General features: G+C 39.9%; 2 protein-coding genes across 2 annotated transcripts in view; both read right to left on the bottom strand.

Annotated features, from left to right (window-relative positions):
* The window catches only part of GTF3C3 (general transcription factor IIIC subunit 3), a 30,082-nt gene extending 23,171 nt beyond the window's left edge, over positions 1–6,911 (bottom strand). The window contains 7 exon segments of the mRNA XM_075070038.1: positions 983–1,174; positions 1,745–1,868; positions 2,943–3,139; positions 4,462–4,564; position 6,645; positions 6,794–6,845; positions 6,848–6,911. Of these exon segments, the coding sequence (XP_074926139.1) occupies positions 983–1,174; positions 1,745–1,868; positions 2,943–3,139; positions 4,462–4,564; position 6,645; positions 6,794–6,845; positions 6,848–6,893 (715 nt within the window). The 5' untranslated portion in view covers positions 6,894–6,911.
* Positions 6,912–11,795: 4,884 nt separating this feature from the next.
* On the bottom strand, positions 11,796–13,739 carry C10H2orf66 (chromosome 10 C2orf66 homolog). Its single transcript, XM_032803589.2, has 2 exons — positions 13,605–13,739; positions 11,796–11,978 (listed from the first exon to the last, which is right to left on the bottom strand). Exons 1-2 carry the CDS (start codon positions 13,725–13,727, stop codon positions 11,796–11,798), a joined length of 306 nt encoding a protein of 101 aa, XP_032659480.1. The 5' UTR covers positions 13,728–13,739.
* Between the last annotated feature and the right edge of the window lie 1,040 nt (positions 13,740–14,779).

Below are 14,779 nucleotides of genomic sequence, written 5' to 3'. Positions count from 1 at the left end.
CTGGATCCCCCTTATCCACATGTTTGTTGACCCCTTCAAAGAACTCTAATAGATTAGTAAGACATGATTTTCCTTTACAGAAACCATGTTGGACTTTTGCCCAACAATTTATGTTCTTCTGTGTGTCTCACAATTTTATTCTTTATGACTGTTTCAACTAATTTGCCCAGTACTGATGTTAGACTTACCGGTCTGTAATTGCCGGGATCACCTCTAGAGCCCTTTTTAAATATTGGTGTTACATTAGCTATCTTCCAGTCACTGGGTACAGAAACCGATTTAAAGAACCGGTTACAAACCACAGTTGTTAGTTCTGCAATTTCACATTTGAGTTCTTTCAGAACTCTTGGGTGAATGCCATCTAGTCCCGGTGACTTGTTACTGTTAAGTTTATCAATTAAGTCCCAAACCTCTTCTAGTGACACTTCAATCTGTGACAATTCCTCAGATTTGTCACCTATAAAAGCCAGCTCAGGTTTGGGAATCTCCCTAACATCCTCAGCCATGAAGACTGAAGTAAAGAATTCAGATATCATAAAGCCTGTGGCAAGTGTCAGTATCATCTTAGAAGATAAGAAAAATACTACAGAAAACAATATTTGCAGCCTGAGGAAAGGTCTCCTATAACACTCCAAATCCAATAGACTTACCTAGTATGTACATTAGCTACTAACGTAATGCTTTCAAATATGTAAGTTTATTATGTTTATCTTCTCCCAAAACACAGCAGAAGGGGCTGCTCAATCATCCATAGATATTTAATGCTCCCACACACTTTTAGTAAGAATGAAACACTCTCAGACCTCGTAGAATGAGATATCCCTACACACAAAGATCAAATCAGTTTTAAACAACGTTACCACAATCTCAGTGAACAGAAAACTGAACGGGATAGCTAAAGCAAATCAAATGTTTATATCATTATATTATCAAATAAAATTACCACAAGTACTAGGGAATAGTAAAATAGTCATTACATTACCTTTTGAATAGCAAAATATGGCCTGTTTAATATTGTCCTGCTCTAGTGACATTTCTGCCAGTCTAACCCACTCCTCAGTGTCACTAGGGTTTAAATGAGCTGCAATCAACTCAAATTGCAATGATTTCTCCATATCACCTTGGTCTTCATAGATCATGGCAAGAGTAGAAAATGGTTCATAAGCAAGAGGAGCTATTAAAGACAAAAATACTCATTAAGTTTTAAACTTTTTAACCAACCTGAAAAAATTTAGGCTTCTGTAAATAATGCACATTAGAAGTATATGAAATATTCAATTAATTTGTTAAAACAAAGAAGAAACTGTCAGACAATCTCCCAGTTTATTTTATGTGTAATTAAACAAATTGACTAAACTTTACTATAACCTTATATAGTGTTTTATCCATACAGCAGATTATTTTTACAAGCCATTTAAACCTCAATTCTGCAAAGTTAATGGCACTTAAGTACTTAAAGCTAAGCAGCGGCATAAGTCTTTGCAGGATCAGGGTCTTAATTTATTTTTACAAACAACAACACAGAGTGTGAGAGAGAGAGAGAGCTTAGAGATGAGCTAGGAGTATTCATATCATTAATTTGGTATTAGGACCATTTTCAAACAGATCAGTTCCTGATGCCAGAGTATCTGATATTAAATGAAGCAACACAGTTAATTTTTAGTTTCCTTGATGAATACTATAAATTCCACATAAATCTTACTCCTTTTGATGGCTCACACACTCCCACAAAATATTGAAGTACCTTGTCTTATGATTTCCATGCACATCAGTATAGCCTCCTCATGCTCCCCTCGAGCAAACCTAATGTTGGCTTCTCCCATGAGGCCTCTGAGGGCTCGAGGAAGTTTACTGCGAGGTCTTTTCTCCTAAATTGAAAGATTATAATAGAAACAAATATAACTATACCATAATAGGCTTGGCAAGCAGATCAAGTGACCTGTCAAACAATATCATATTGACCGCCTATTATTTCACCAGGGTCAAACATTGTCAAATATTCTAGCAAGAATGCCCTGATGTAGACAGTGGCCTACCTTTTAGATTACATCATGGTGTCATTTCTCTCTTTTTTAATAACCTCATTTTATTGAGTTTTGCATTTTTTCAGAGTTAAAATAACTGTTAAGTAACTTGGTTGTTGTAATTAGGCATAAGAATCTAAGGCTAAGCCTACTGAAGATCATAAAGCCTTGCTCTTTTCTGTTACTGTTCTAATAAATTCGTGCTCTAAAATATTTGACCATTTTTGGCTTTACTTGACTGGTCAATTTTCCAATTATTTTTGGACTGCTCAAATGCCATCCCTAGTCTATTATTCAAATTCGAGAGGAATCAATCACATCTGTAATTTTTGTTAAACAAATATAAAATATTTTAAATTTGTTTCAGTACCACTGGTGCTGATACAACTGTCAGAACTAATTTTGGTAGCTCACTGTGTAAACATCCATTTATAAAAAAAGTTTAAAATCCAATTATAGAAAAACTAAAAATTACTCCCCTATTCTTTAACCAAGTGCCCTTATATGAGCAGCCCCACGCTGGGATAAAAGAGGAGGACTCTGCAGCTGAATTTGTGTGACTTAGATGAAATCTTACTGCAACAAAAACAGTTCAGTTAAACCAAAACTTGAGGACGGTAAGCGCTCATGGAGCTAAAAACCCAAGCATGACAGATCTCAATGACAGCTGAAGGAAGCTTATAATAAAGCGCAATTGACAAACCAACTCAGGAACCAGCAGGAATCTTTTAAAACATACAGACATGTAAACAAATCAAACCATTAAAAGGGATCAGGAGACATCATGTATAACATTTTCAGTTACGTTTTCAAATATTAGCATCATGTCTCTAAAATGATGCTACAGAAAACATTCATTCACTGTGCTTCAGTGGTATCATGCAGACCACATAAAGATTTTTAAATGCAAATACTTGCTTTCATCATTTTCTTGGTCTCTCGATTAAGCACCATCTCCAATACAAAAACATCTCCTGCTGTGGGTTGCTCAGGGGTTTCTTCATCTTCCTCCTCCTCTTCCTCTTCTTCCTCCTCCTCCTCCTCATCTTCATTTTCCCCAAGCATGGAAGCGAAGACCCGATGGACAGATTTACTGACCCCATCTGTTGTTTCTTCTGGTTGAAGAGAATCAGAACAGATTTACAATACATCCTGATGAATCAGCATGTGTTGGTGTTTAAGTCAGGTCTAAAATACTGCTGGTAGTATAGATGGAATTGCAACTATTGTTGCTGACCCCCCCAATAATTCCCCCAATTCCTCCCTATGATCGCCTCAGCCTGCCTCTTGGAGATACAGGGCACCCACTGGTGCAATGGCAAGCTTGGATATGATAGAGAACAAACATTTCATACTTACATTCTCTAATTGAACAAACTGTAAACTGTTTCTAAAAGTCACTGTGATAAATGAAGGGGGGGCGGAAAGGGCTACCTTTTATGGACACCCAGCCAGCCACTTGGCTATAAAATCCCTGTTAGTAGCGGTTCCCTACTTGCTTTACCTGTAGAAGGTTCAAAAGTCTGACTGCATGCATAGGTAAAGGGAAGTGAGTGGGCACCTGACCAAAAGAGCCAATGGGAAGGCTACAGCTTTTTAAAATTGAAACTAGACTCTCCTTTTGTCTGTTATTCTCCGGAGAGAGGGGACAGAGCAAAACAGGGCTGAAGCTATGCTGTAAGAAGCTGTGAACCAGCTATGGAAACCACCATACCTAAAACTACTCAATTTTAACCCCCAGATATGTAAGTAGATCAGAAAATGTCTACAAAGATGCGATTAGGTTTATCTCTCTCTCTTTTTTTTTTTTCCTTCCCCTTATTGGCTTGTAGACTCCTCTGTGCTAACCCCAGGTGCTTTTGTGTTGCTTGTAACCTTTAAGTTGGACCTCAAGAAAACCATTCTTGATGCTTAATTATTATATTTGCTCTTTTAAAATCTAGCAATAGCCTAAGTTCCAGATGTATTTTCTTTCTTTTTGTTTTTAATAAAATTTACCTTTTTTAAGAACAGGATTTTTTTGTGTGTGTGTGTCCTAAGAGGTTTGTGCACGTTGTTTAATTAGCTGGTGGTAACGGCTGATTTCCTCTGTTTTCTTTCTCAGCTCTTCCCCAGAGGGGTGTGTGGAAAGGGCTTGAGGGTACCCCACAAGGAGGAATTCCCAAATGCGCCCTCCTGGGTAAAAAGGTTTTTTTTGCATTTGGGTGGTAACAGCATTTACCTATCCAAGGTCAGGGAGAAGCTGTAACCTTGGGAGTTTAATACCATCCTGGAGTGGCCAATAATAATTTTTAGAGTTCTTGTGGGCCCCCATCTTCTGCACTCGAAGTGCCAGACTGGGGGATCAGCCTTGACAGTCACCTATCAAAGAACACATGATTTCAGCAACAAAAGTCTGTGATTTTTACATTTCTTAAGCCAGCATACTGACACGTACCTTCTGTTTCACTGCGACTCCGGGATTTACCAGATCCTTTTCCAGATGTAGATGGAGCTTCTGGGTCATATGTATTTTCATCAGTAGGTACACTTTCTCCATCCTAGATATCAACAAAATTAGTCACAAGGTTTGCAATACAACTACTAAATTAATTTTACTGTTCCACCTGCGTTTACAGTTACTGGCATTTAGACTATGGGTTTCTGGCTTTTTGCATTGCTGATGGAACAGATGTTATATTATTTTATTAAAGCAGGCACCAACATTGATTTTAAGAAACTTCTGTTCTCGTCAGTGTAAAGTGAACTCAAATTCTGACTGTTCACTGTAGTCCTACATTAGTTCTGAATGAAGTCTCTTGAAGAATACTGCTTGTATTGAAGTACACTGGAATAAGATTACATGGTTCCCAACGTCTCACAAAAAATGAACAAAATTGAAAACAAGTGAACAAAATTGTAAACAAACATGAATATTTTTAAAAGCTTGCCTGCCTTGTCTAAAATTAAATGCAATGCTGAAACCACTACATGGTTAGATGTTGCAATTAATTGTTTCTTGAAACAATCTGTTATACCCTTAAAAAAAAATGGATAAAAATGGTGTAATGCTCTCCTGACCAGTAAGGCCTCCTCTGGGGGAACAAAGTATTTTTTTTTTGTAGAACAGCAATTTCAGTGGCCCACAGCAATGGCTCTCTTATTTACTGTAGCTGGGATATAATGGAAAATATACAAATAAATGAAGAAATGAAAAGAGCACTTCAATAATCTTTGAAGGAGCTGCTTCTTGTATCATGAAATTACATGAAGAAAAAGAAAAGATCAGATGTTCCAAATTTCCAACATAGTCTAAGTTTCTTTTCATTAACTAAACAAAAATTGCCTAGAAAATAAGAGGGGCAGTTTTTAGTTTACAAAAATAGCATATTTATAAAATAAGACAACTCCTGGTAGCAAATCTAGAAACATCTTAAAAGCTACAAGGAACAATGAATCAAAACAAAATCTTTGTATACGTACAAAATTATATTTATCCCATTATGGGAATGAAAAATGCGTGGCCTTCATGTTCCTGATGGAACTTTGAGTATAATCCTCATATTCTCCAATTTTAACTGCCTCAAAACTCTACAGTGTGCCTGCATTCCTGCCAAGGATGCCAAGATCCTCTTCGGAGTCAGACACCTACCCACTCTGCAAAAGGAACTGCCATTCCTTATGGTGTCAGGCTCCATTCACCAAGAATTTCCCTTGTCTTTCTAGAAACATGGCAATGTGTAAGAGTCCTATCTTAACAGTATCAAATAATAGTAATTTCTCACATGTATCTCATGATCATAAATTAAGTTCAAATGCACAAAATATTTCATGGATTAACAATGTCCACATGTAGAGCACAGACATTACATGCGTAGCTACATGCCTTGGTGGAAGTCAGGCTGCGCCCACACTTGTCACTGCAGCACATACCTACACACCAAAGTGAAAGGCTATGAGGGCAGGGAAGTAATGGGAAAAGACTCCGGCAGCAGGAGAAAACAGTGCCCCACTGACAAAGCCTTTCCCCAAAGCTGGGGATGGTCACTCTGGCATGGAAAAGCTCTAGCAGCAGAGACACAACACTGCAGACACTATACTGCCAAAACCAGCAGTGTAGATGTGATAGGCACTGCTTGGGCATGTCGTGATGTGTTTAAGCTACACACCCAGGAGTGTTAGGAACATAGGGCACTCTATTTGCCTAAACCATTTCACTGTCTACACTGTTATTTATACCCTGCTGGGCATCTTCTGTCTGTGCCCTGCATGCTGTCAGGAGTGCAGCGGATCCTAAGACTGAAGTTTAGGAATTTCTCCACCCATCCAGAGGTTGCCAAAAACAACTGGATGAAGCCTGGTTCTGTCAATAAAACAGCCACCCTGTGCATTCCAAGGCCATTACCCTGCAAACTCCCCAGCCAGCATCCATTCCCCTGCACCCTCCCCGGCCATCACCCCACACACCACCTCCCCCCAGGCACTGCCCTGCATCCTCCCCGCCCCCCCATCGCCCGGCCATCCCCCACGCACCCCCCGGCCATTGCCCTGTACCTCCCCGCCCCTCACTATCACCCCCGCCATCCCCCACGCACCTCCACGACATACGTCCAAGGACCACCCTACGGCCATTTTCTGCACCCTCCGGCCATCCCCCCACGCATCTCCCTCCGCAAGACACGGGCAGCACAAGGCGAAGCCTCCCAAAGGGGCAGCGCGGCCGGGGAGGCGGGGCCCTAAGGGGCCAACGAACGGCGTGACCCGCCTGAGGAGAGCGACCGGGCCCTCACTTCCTCTCGCGGCTCTTGCGCTCCTCTCGGAGCCTCTCGAACTCCTCGAAGAGATTTTCCCCTCCAGGTAATCGATCAGCTCGGGGTTGAAGCTCGACATCGCGCCGCCAACCCAGGACCGGGGCCCCGGGGGTTCACACACGGACTCGGCGTCCCTTCTTAATCGGGTCCGACCGCAGCTCGCTGCCGCTGTGCAACAGTTCCGGGATAGCGCCAGCTGGCTCGCAGCCTGAGCTCTGAGCATGCGCGGTACAACTGCGAAGCCGCTGGCCTCCTGGGCGCGGAGCGAGCGGGGCAGCAGGGAGCGGCGGAGGCTCCGGGCGATGGTAGCAGGGGGTTGGGTGAGGACACAAGGGGCGGAGGGTGGGGGCAGGGTCTGGGGCCGCTCTGTGCTGCCCCCGCCCCCCGGTAAGTAGTTGTGCTAAGCAGTCTGAGCCCACTTGGCCCTGGGTGCCACCCCGAGCTCGTCTCTCTCCCCAGCAGAAGGTGATTCGATAAAAGATATTTTACCTGCCTCACCTTGTCTCGCTAATATTCTGGACTGACAGGGCTTCACCAACCCTGCATCCATTAGGCACAGCTGGCAGGGTGGGCCAGTGAGGGTACTGACTGCTGTGCATCGCCTTCCAGCGGATCGGAAATTAAGCATTTCCTGTGCTCATTTTACCCAACAACTTTCCTAAGCATTAAAATTACCCCGCCAAACCACTGTTTTCGTAATAAACCCATATTTCCTGCCCAATGCTCTGTATGGGCCCCATCCAAAGTCTGTTTCCATGGACGTCTTTCCTTTTAACTTCAGTGGTCTTTGCATCAAGGAGGTACATATTAGAATAATAGATTAAAAGGTTGACGGGGATCTCAGGACCAATTCCCAACTAAATCATCCCAGCCAGGGCTTTGTCAAGCCTGACCTTAAAAACCTCTAAGGAAGGTATTGATAGTTGAAAGGGCATCTCCCATTCCTTGTACTGTTTTAAGTGGCTGAAAGAGCACATTAGACAGGAGTTACTGAATCCTGACCAGATAAAGGAAGTGAAGGACTATGAATAGAACATAAACTATAGCAATAGGTGTATTAGAAGGCAGGGCCACCCAGAGGATTCAGGGGGCCTGGGGCAAAGCAATTTCAGGGGCCCCTTCCATAAAAAAAAGTTGCAATACTATATTCTCGTGGGGGCCCCTGCGGGGCCCAGGGCATGGGGCAAATTGCCCAACCTGCCCCCCCTCACCCCACCCCTCTGGGCAGCCCTGCTAGAAGAGCACAGATAGATCAAAGAAATGGATGCAGCCATCTAGGAAGAACAGAAGTCTAACTCCCTAATTTATGAAGATACCATTGGATGTAAACATTTATGGACATCTATATTGGGAAAGCACCCTAGATTTGCTCAGGGTTAAGTCAGATTCTTGTCCAGCACAGTTCAAAGTGCGTATGAATTATAGGACTGAAAGAGACCAGTCCCCTGCACTCATAGCAGGACTAAGTATTAAGAAATGCTATGAAGTCGTAATAAGAGCAGTTTACACCCATGTTGCCCTCACTTTGTACTAGTGAAAATGAAAGGCAGTATTGGAAGAGCCCCTAAATTTTTTCAGAAAATACACAGAAGTTAAATGTATATTTAATAACTCAAGTTTTACTGATTATATTGATTCTTTGGAGGAAAGACCGCTGTAGTTTTTCTTTTCATCAAGTAGAAACAGAGTAGCAGAACTCTTAAAATTGAGAAACCATTTCTATGACCCATCTGGAATAGGGCAGTGATTATGTTTCTAGAGCAATTATTGTATTATAAAACAACAATGAAATCACTTATAGATATGTATTCTAGCTTCTGAGTTCGCATTAACTTACATTGATGTCTATAGGCTTTTCTAAATATGCTAGTCAGTCTCCTGTTCCTAAAAAAAAAAAAAAGTCTCAATTTGGTGGGCTAGATAGATCCAGACTACATACCTGTACTAGTTTATAAAATAAAATCTTCTCAATACTAACAGCTAAAGCAGTTTATTTAGATGAAAGATGCCTGTGTTTTGAAGCCAGTGGCCTGCCTTCTTGTCCCAGTTCTATAAATGTGCAGGTATAGCTGGTGACCATGTCAGTACTGAAACAACAATGGAGCTATTACCTCCATATTTCATACCCATTATTAAACAAGAGGTTAGGCCCTGATTCTGCAAAGACTCATCCATGTGGTTGATCCTAGTGAAGTCAATGGGACTTCTGCCATTGACTTTAATTGGACCAGGATTTCATCCTTTAACTTCAGTCAGTAGGACTCCTCACATGTGGAGTATTAAGCATGTGTGTAAAGGTTTTCTCAGGATCAATGCGGTACCTTCCAAATGAGAAGTAACTGTGGTAATCTGAATGCAGGATTTCCTGATGCCATTTTAAAATATGATACTGGAAATCTAATGGTTCAGATACATAAGGAATGGTCAGAGCAGAAATAGTAAGATGGGCTCTTATGAATCATTTATTAGTTTATTTACTAAATTGTGGGAATCATAGGGATTCTTTACTATGAGATTCCTATCAAAACATAAAAGCCAAAACATTTAAGTACTCCGATGGCTATAGTATATCTGAATGAGACCTTGAAGATGACATTAATAATGTATGTCTTAGGACTTCACAGGGTTTTTCTTATTTCCACATTTATGGAGGCTCTTCTTGTATTATCTTCTGCCTTTTTCAGTAGGATCATCTTGGGATCTCTCTCAGATGTATATAGCTGATGAGTCTATCTTTCTGTCATGAAGATTTAAAAACATTATTATTTGTATTGTGGTAGCACCGAGGAGCTCCAGTCAGGGACAAGGGCCCTTTGTGCTAGCTGCTGCACAGAGAACAAAGAGATGGGTTTCTGTAATGACTGAAGTGGTGTTTTTTGTTTGTTTTTTTTAATTCCACACCTCTCCAAACTAATACAAAGCACTGTAATGAAGACTCGGTAAAATTCAAGAAAACAGTTATCTAAAACCTAGATGTAGTCAATTTAAAAGGTAAAATGTATTTACATTACTTGAAAAGACAATTAGGAATAGTCAGACATACTACATCAGATTGAAATTTTCCTTCATTTACATTTCAACAAGTAAAATCTTGTCAGACCAATCTTCACAACCTCCACACCTCACCACCTGAAAAGTGAGCAAATATGGCAATTACAGCCAGATGTCAGATTTGAATATGTAAAGACTCAGATGCTGAAGAAAATGTTAAATTGTCAAATAATGGTCAGAAACCCCAAAGCAGTAACATTTTGCCATGTATGCTTCCAATTCACGTGACGTCCAAAAGTAACCACCTGAAAAGAAAAATAAATAAATAAAATAAGGATGGTAAATAAAAGCATTTAAAAGCACGTAGGGTCTGATCCAAAGCCAAAGGACCCTAACTGAAACACTCCCACTGGCTTAGATGGGCTCATAAATCCCAAATTATTAGCATGAGCATTGTTAAACAGTAAATTATCTTTTCTGACTAGGAGTAATCTCTGTAAGGGTCAGGGTGAGGAACAGATTCCTCAAGGCCATGGAGTGTCAGTGAAGCTACTGTGGCTGCTTGTTTCTGGCCACAGCTTTCATAGGATCAGCCACTGGCTGCATATGCACAAATACACAATTTCCATTCTTACACATCTCCCTGCATGATTGTGGCATAGACACCTTTGTGGAATACAGCTCCATGGTGCCTGAGGACTGGATTTCAAATCCTGTCTCCACCTAGAGTGGAAATGTACAGTTCTGCTGCGTTTAGCACATTATGTGGCTGCAAGACTGATAGGGTGGAGAGATTAGGAAGTTGTAACTAATTGGGGACACAAACCCTGGTTAGAATTAAAAAATGTTTAAAAATGCCCAGTCTTTCAGCCCCTAAATCTTCATCAAGTTAACAATAGAATCTCCAGATATTTTGGGGGCCCAGAATCTGATCTTATGTGATGCAATATTTAGACAACAGAGTAAATCAAGGATAGGGGAGCACAGTTAATTCTATGTTTCTAGGTCTTCATCAGTTTGTGTCAAACATCAGTGTTGTTTATGTTCCTTAGGCACCAGACCTTGAGTTATCCTCTGTGTGGCTGATGCAACAAAACACAAGTGTCTAGAATTTAGTAATTTCACAGTAAATATAAACTATTTTGTAAGAACACTCAAAGCAAATATTTTCATTTATGAACAGCCAGAAATTTATGTTCAGAAACCATCTCTTACCAAGTCACTTAAGACCTGATCCAAATCCTACTGAAGTTCTTACTGTTTGTAGAATGGGGGCAATAATACTTAGCTACCCTCATCATGTTGTCATAAGGAGGATTATTATTTATATAGTATAGAAAATAAAAATAAAATAAGCAAGTTCCCTGCAGGACATTTGGCCATGGATATACTAATAGTGCAAGCTTGGTTCATATTATAGTATAGACATATAAATCAGTTTGCACACTATTTTATCCAACCTTCACTTTTAATTGAAGAAATAAAAACATTTACAGAGATTTAAAAGGCCGACTAGTCTTTCTTACTGTAATGTTTTCTTTTTTGAGTCTGTTTTTTTCCTTGATGTGCACATATCATGGGAGGCTATGAGCCTCCATTAGAAAAATTTCGATTGTACTAGGTTTTACTTGATCTCTTGAAATCTTTCCCTATTTAATCCAGCAAATGTCAAGTAGGTGTGTCTCTGGAAATAAATTAGAGGCATAAGCAGTGCATAAACTTCTGACTTCAGAATACTTCTTACCATGCATATAACTGCTGTTATTCCAGAAATAAATTAACTCCCCAGAAATTTCTCCTTAAATACATTTCAATTACCTTTCAGTGAGAGTTAAAATACCACAGATTTCTGATGTGTTATCAAGAGCAAGTTATTTTTTATTCTTAATATAGAAGGGGAAATTACTGAAATCCAAATCTGTAACTCAACCACATGTAACTGTCAGCACAGAGGAAAAACAATCACTTTTACCTTGATCAGCAGCTTCTTTCAGTCTTTGAAGTAATTCTGAAATAGTTTTTTCTTTTCTTCATAATCTGCAAATGCAGAAGCAGTAGGATCCGAGTAGACAGCTACAGGCTGGGGTCTGTCATTATTCATGGAGAAAGTATCTAGGAACTTTCTCAGATCAAGACCTCTTCCCGAAAAATAAGCCTGGAGCGTTCTGAAAAACTGAAGACAGTTTACATTTAAAAAATGTAAAATGAATAATCATATCCATTAAAAGAAAGTAAATATACTTGTGACAAGAACTGGATAGTAATGAAGTCCTCTATTTTATCCACAAACACGTACAGCACGGGCAGTGGGAGAGCAAGCTGTTCTACTCTGCTTTCACAATATGTTTTAAGTGTGAACTGGAATGATTACACCTAGCAGTGATTTAGTCATATTCATTTGCTAAGTACAGTCAGTCATTAGCCCCTATGATGGGACTGGCCATACAGACCCAGAAATTGTTGCCAGATTCTGACATTGAAGTTAATGAGATTGCATGTGAAGTAAGGCACTTCTCATCGTGGGGAAAGGTGTCAGAATCTGGCTTTGTGATATAGACTCCTGTCCAAAGACCACCAACCCATTAATCAGTGAAGTCTCAGCTGAGCTGTACTGATTCAAACTGGTAACCTTGAGGAGAAAACCCTCCCAACTGCCAGTCCCCACAATGTGTATACTTCTGACACTGAGAATATTAGTAAAATATATTTGTTAGCTTTGGGTTTCCAAATAAGAGGTGGCATAAATCAGGAAGATTGAAGCAGCCTGCTTCAAAGGTCTTAATTATTTCTTCAGATCTCTAGGCTTTGAGGATTGATTAATGGGGTAGATACCCAACTTTTTAATGCATGCCTTTTACACATCAAATATACCTTAACTGTGAAGCTTATTAAACAGTTTACAATATCTGGAACTCCCTCAAACTGACATGTGTTCTAAACTATACAAGAGTATAGTTTATGTAAAGCCTTTAAGATCTTTACAAGAAATGTGATTAGAGTATTATGCTGCCCAATTTGCTAACGTTTTCTTTAGCAAAAGCGCACAGTGAAACCTCCATTAAGAGCAACCTCTAGCAACAGCCAGAGTAGCCTCAGGTTTTCCAGTACAATTTTATTTATCCTAAAAGTCACCTGCGACTGATTTGAGCTGATCCTTCGGCTGGATAGTCTTTGTTATATTTCAAAAATATTAGGTTTTAGTTAGTATTTTTTAAATTTCATATTTGGTCACCTTCCAAACAAGTACAAACATTGCTGCTAATCACTAACATGTTTCTCACAACTTTTGCATAAGATCTTATAAATAAACCTTTGTGGTTGAATATTCTGTTGTTAATTGTCTGTCATATCTTAAACCATTCAAGGTGCTGTGTCAGATACGAATATATTTGTGTTTTCAAACCATGGTTTACCATTTGACTTAAACAATATTGTCTATACAGTCAACAAGAACAGGACTAGGAGAACCCCTATTCTGTTGGATAAAATGTGTTGTATTTTCACAGATCAAAATACATCTCTTTTTAAATTAATGTGTATTGTACATAGATATGATGAAGATCCATGTGCAGTATATTAAATTGAAAGTGTTTCTTCAAGTTAGATTAAAGCATATGCAGATGGCTGCTGATACTGACCATACAAGGCACATCAGAGTTACTAACACTAGCTAAGAGGGTCCCTTTTCACTTTGAAGTTTTTAACTACAACAGGTAAGAAATTCTTACGAGACACCTAAATATGAGAAACACACACGAAGTTTGGCTTCATTACAATGTTTCCTGCAGGGTTTCCTTACCAGATCTCGGTTTCTGGGATTGTCCAGAGGTTTCCATTTTTCTTCTGGCCTTAGCGGAGCCCCCTTTGCCAACCCCCTCAGAGTAAGCATAGTACACAGAACCAGAAGTGCCACTTTCCACATGCTGGAGAGATGAGCAGGCTGCACACGAGAGGGGGATAGAACAAGACTGCATGAGTTCTATAAAACGTGCACCACTGACACTTGAAAGCAAGCATTTCATAGAGTTAATGCAGATAAATGGTTTAAAACAATCAATCAATCCATGACAAGGAGAATCTACCTACTGGGGGGAGAGAGAAAGAGAGTGTGTGGTTTTTCTCCCGCTTCCCCCCCACCCCCGACTTTAGTGTATCTTGAGGAACAGATTAATCCTAAAGAAATGCTTCCCATTCCACACTGCATCCCCTCTCTATTTCCATCATATAATAGTTCTAAAATAGCTAATCATTTGGTTACAGCAGCAGATCTTTGTGTGCCCTGAGGAAATAAATAAAGCTTACCTGTAAGTTTGGCTCTGGCTTGCCCCTTTCTGGTTAGCCTGTCTCTATCTGCAAAACAGACTGATCTCTCCACTTATATTGCTAGTGGACTGGCTGTGGGTGGGTGCCAATGACGTTAGTAGTATTGCAGTAATGATTCCATTTCCATCCATGACAAAGACCCTTGAGAATCTCATCCTCGATACTCCTCAGGCCTGTTGCTACTAAATCTTGCAGCACACACTGCCCTCCCTCCTCATCCAGCCACATTACTGAACATTTGTGGATGGCAAAATAAAGAAATTTCCTGCGAGGATGGTGGAACCTTAATAAAAATGTTACTTTTAAATCAATTTTATACTTTTATTTTTCAGATAATTATATCTAGCAGAAGGATTTCCAAGATGAGCTAGATATGGAGGAATTTCCTGGTGCTAGAAGACAGCAAGGTGAGGTCTATTTCAAGAGGCAAAATCTTGGCACCTTAATGAAAGTATTGACCTGATATCCTTATGTTATCTTCATTCATTTACAGATTGCATATGGGGATACTAGAGTGGATGATTCCAAGGTATTATAGACAAGAATTCTAACAAGGACTACACTGTTTAACTTGTTCTTATTCAGTAATATCAGTTCAAAATTGCTATAACATTTGATCGTAGTTCTCCTCATATATTTTTCTCCTGACAA

Source organism: Chelonoidis abingdonii, chromosome 10, assembly GCF_003597395.2.
Source record: "Chelonoidis abingdonii isolate Lonesome George chromosome 10, CheloAbing_2.0, whole genome shotgun sequence".
Classification (NCBI taxonomy): Eukaryota; Metazoa; Chordata; order Testudines; family Testudinidae; genus Chelonoidis; species Chelonoidis abingdonii.
The sequence above is the reverse complement of the archived record's forward strand: the minus strand, read 5'-3'. Positions and strand labels throughout refer to the sequence as shown.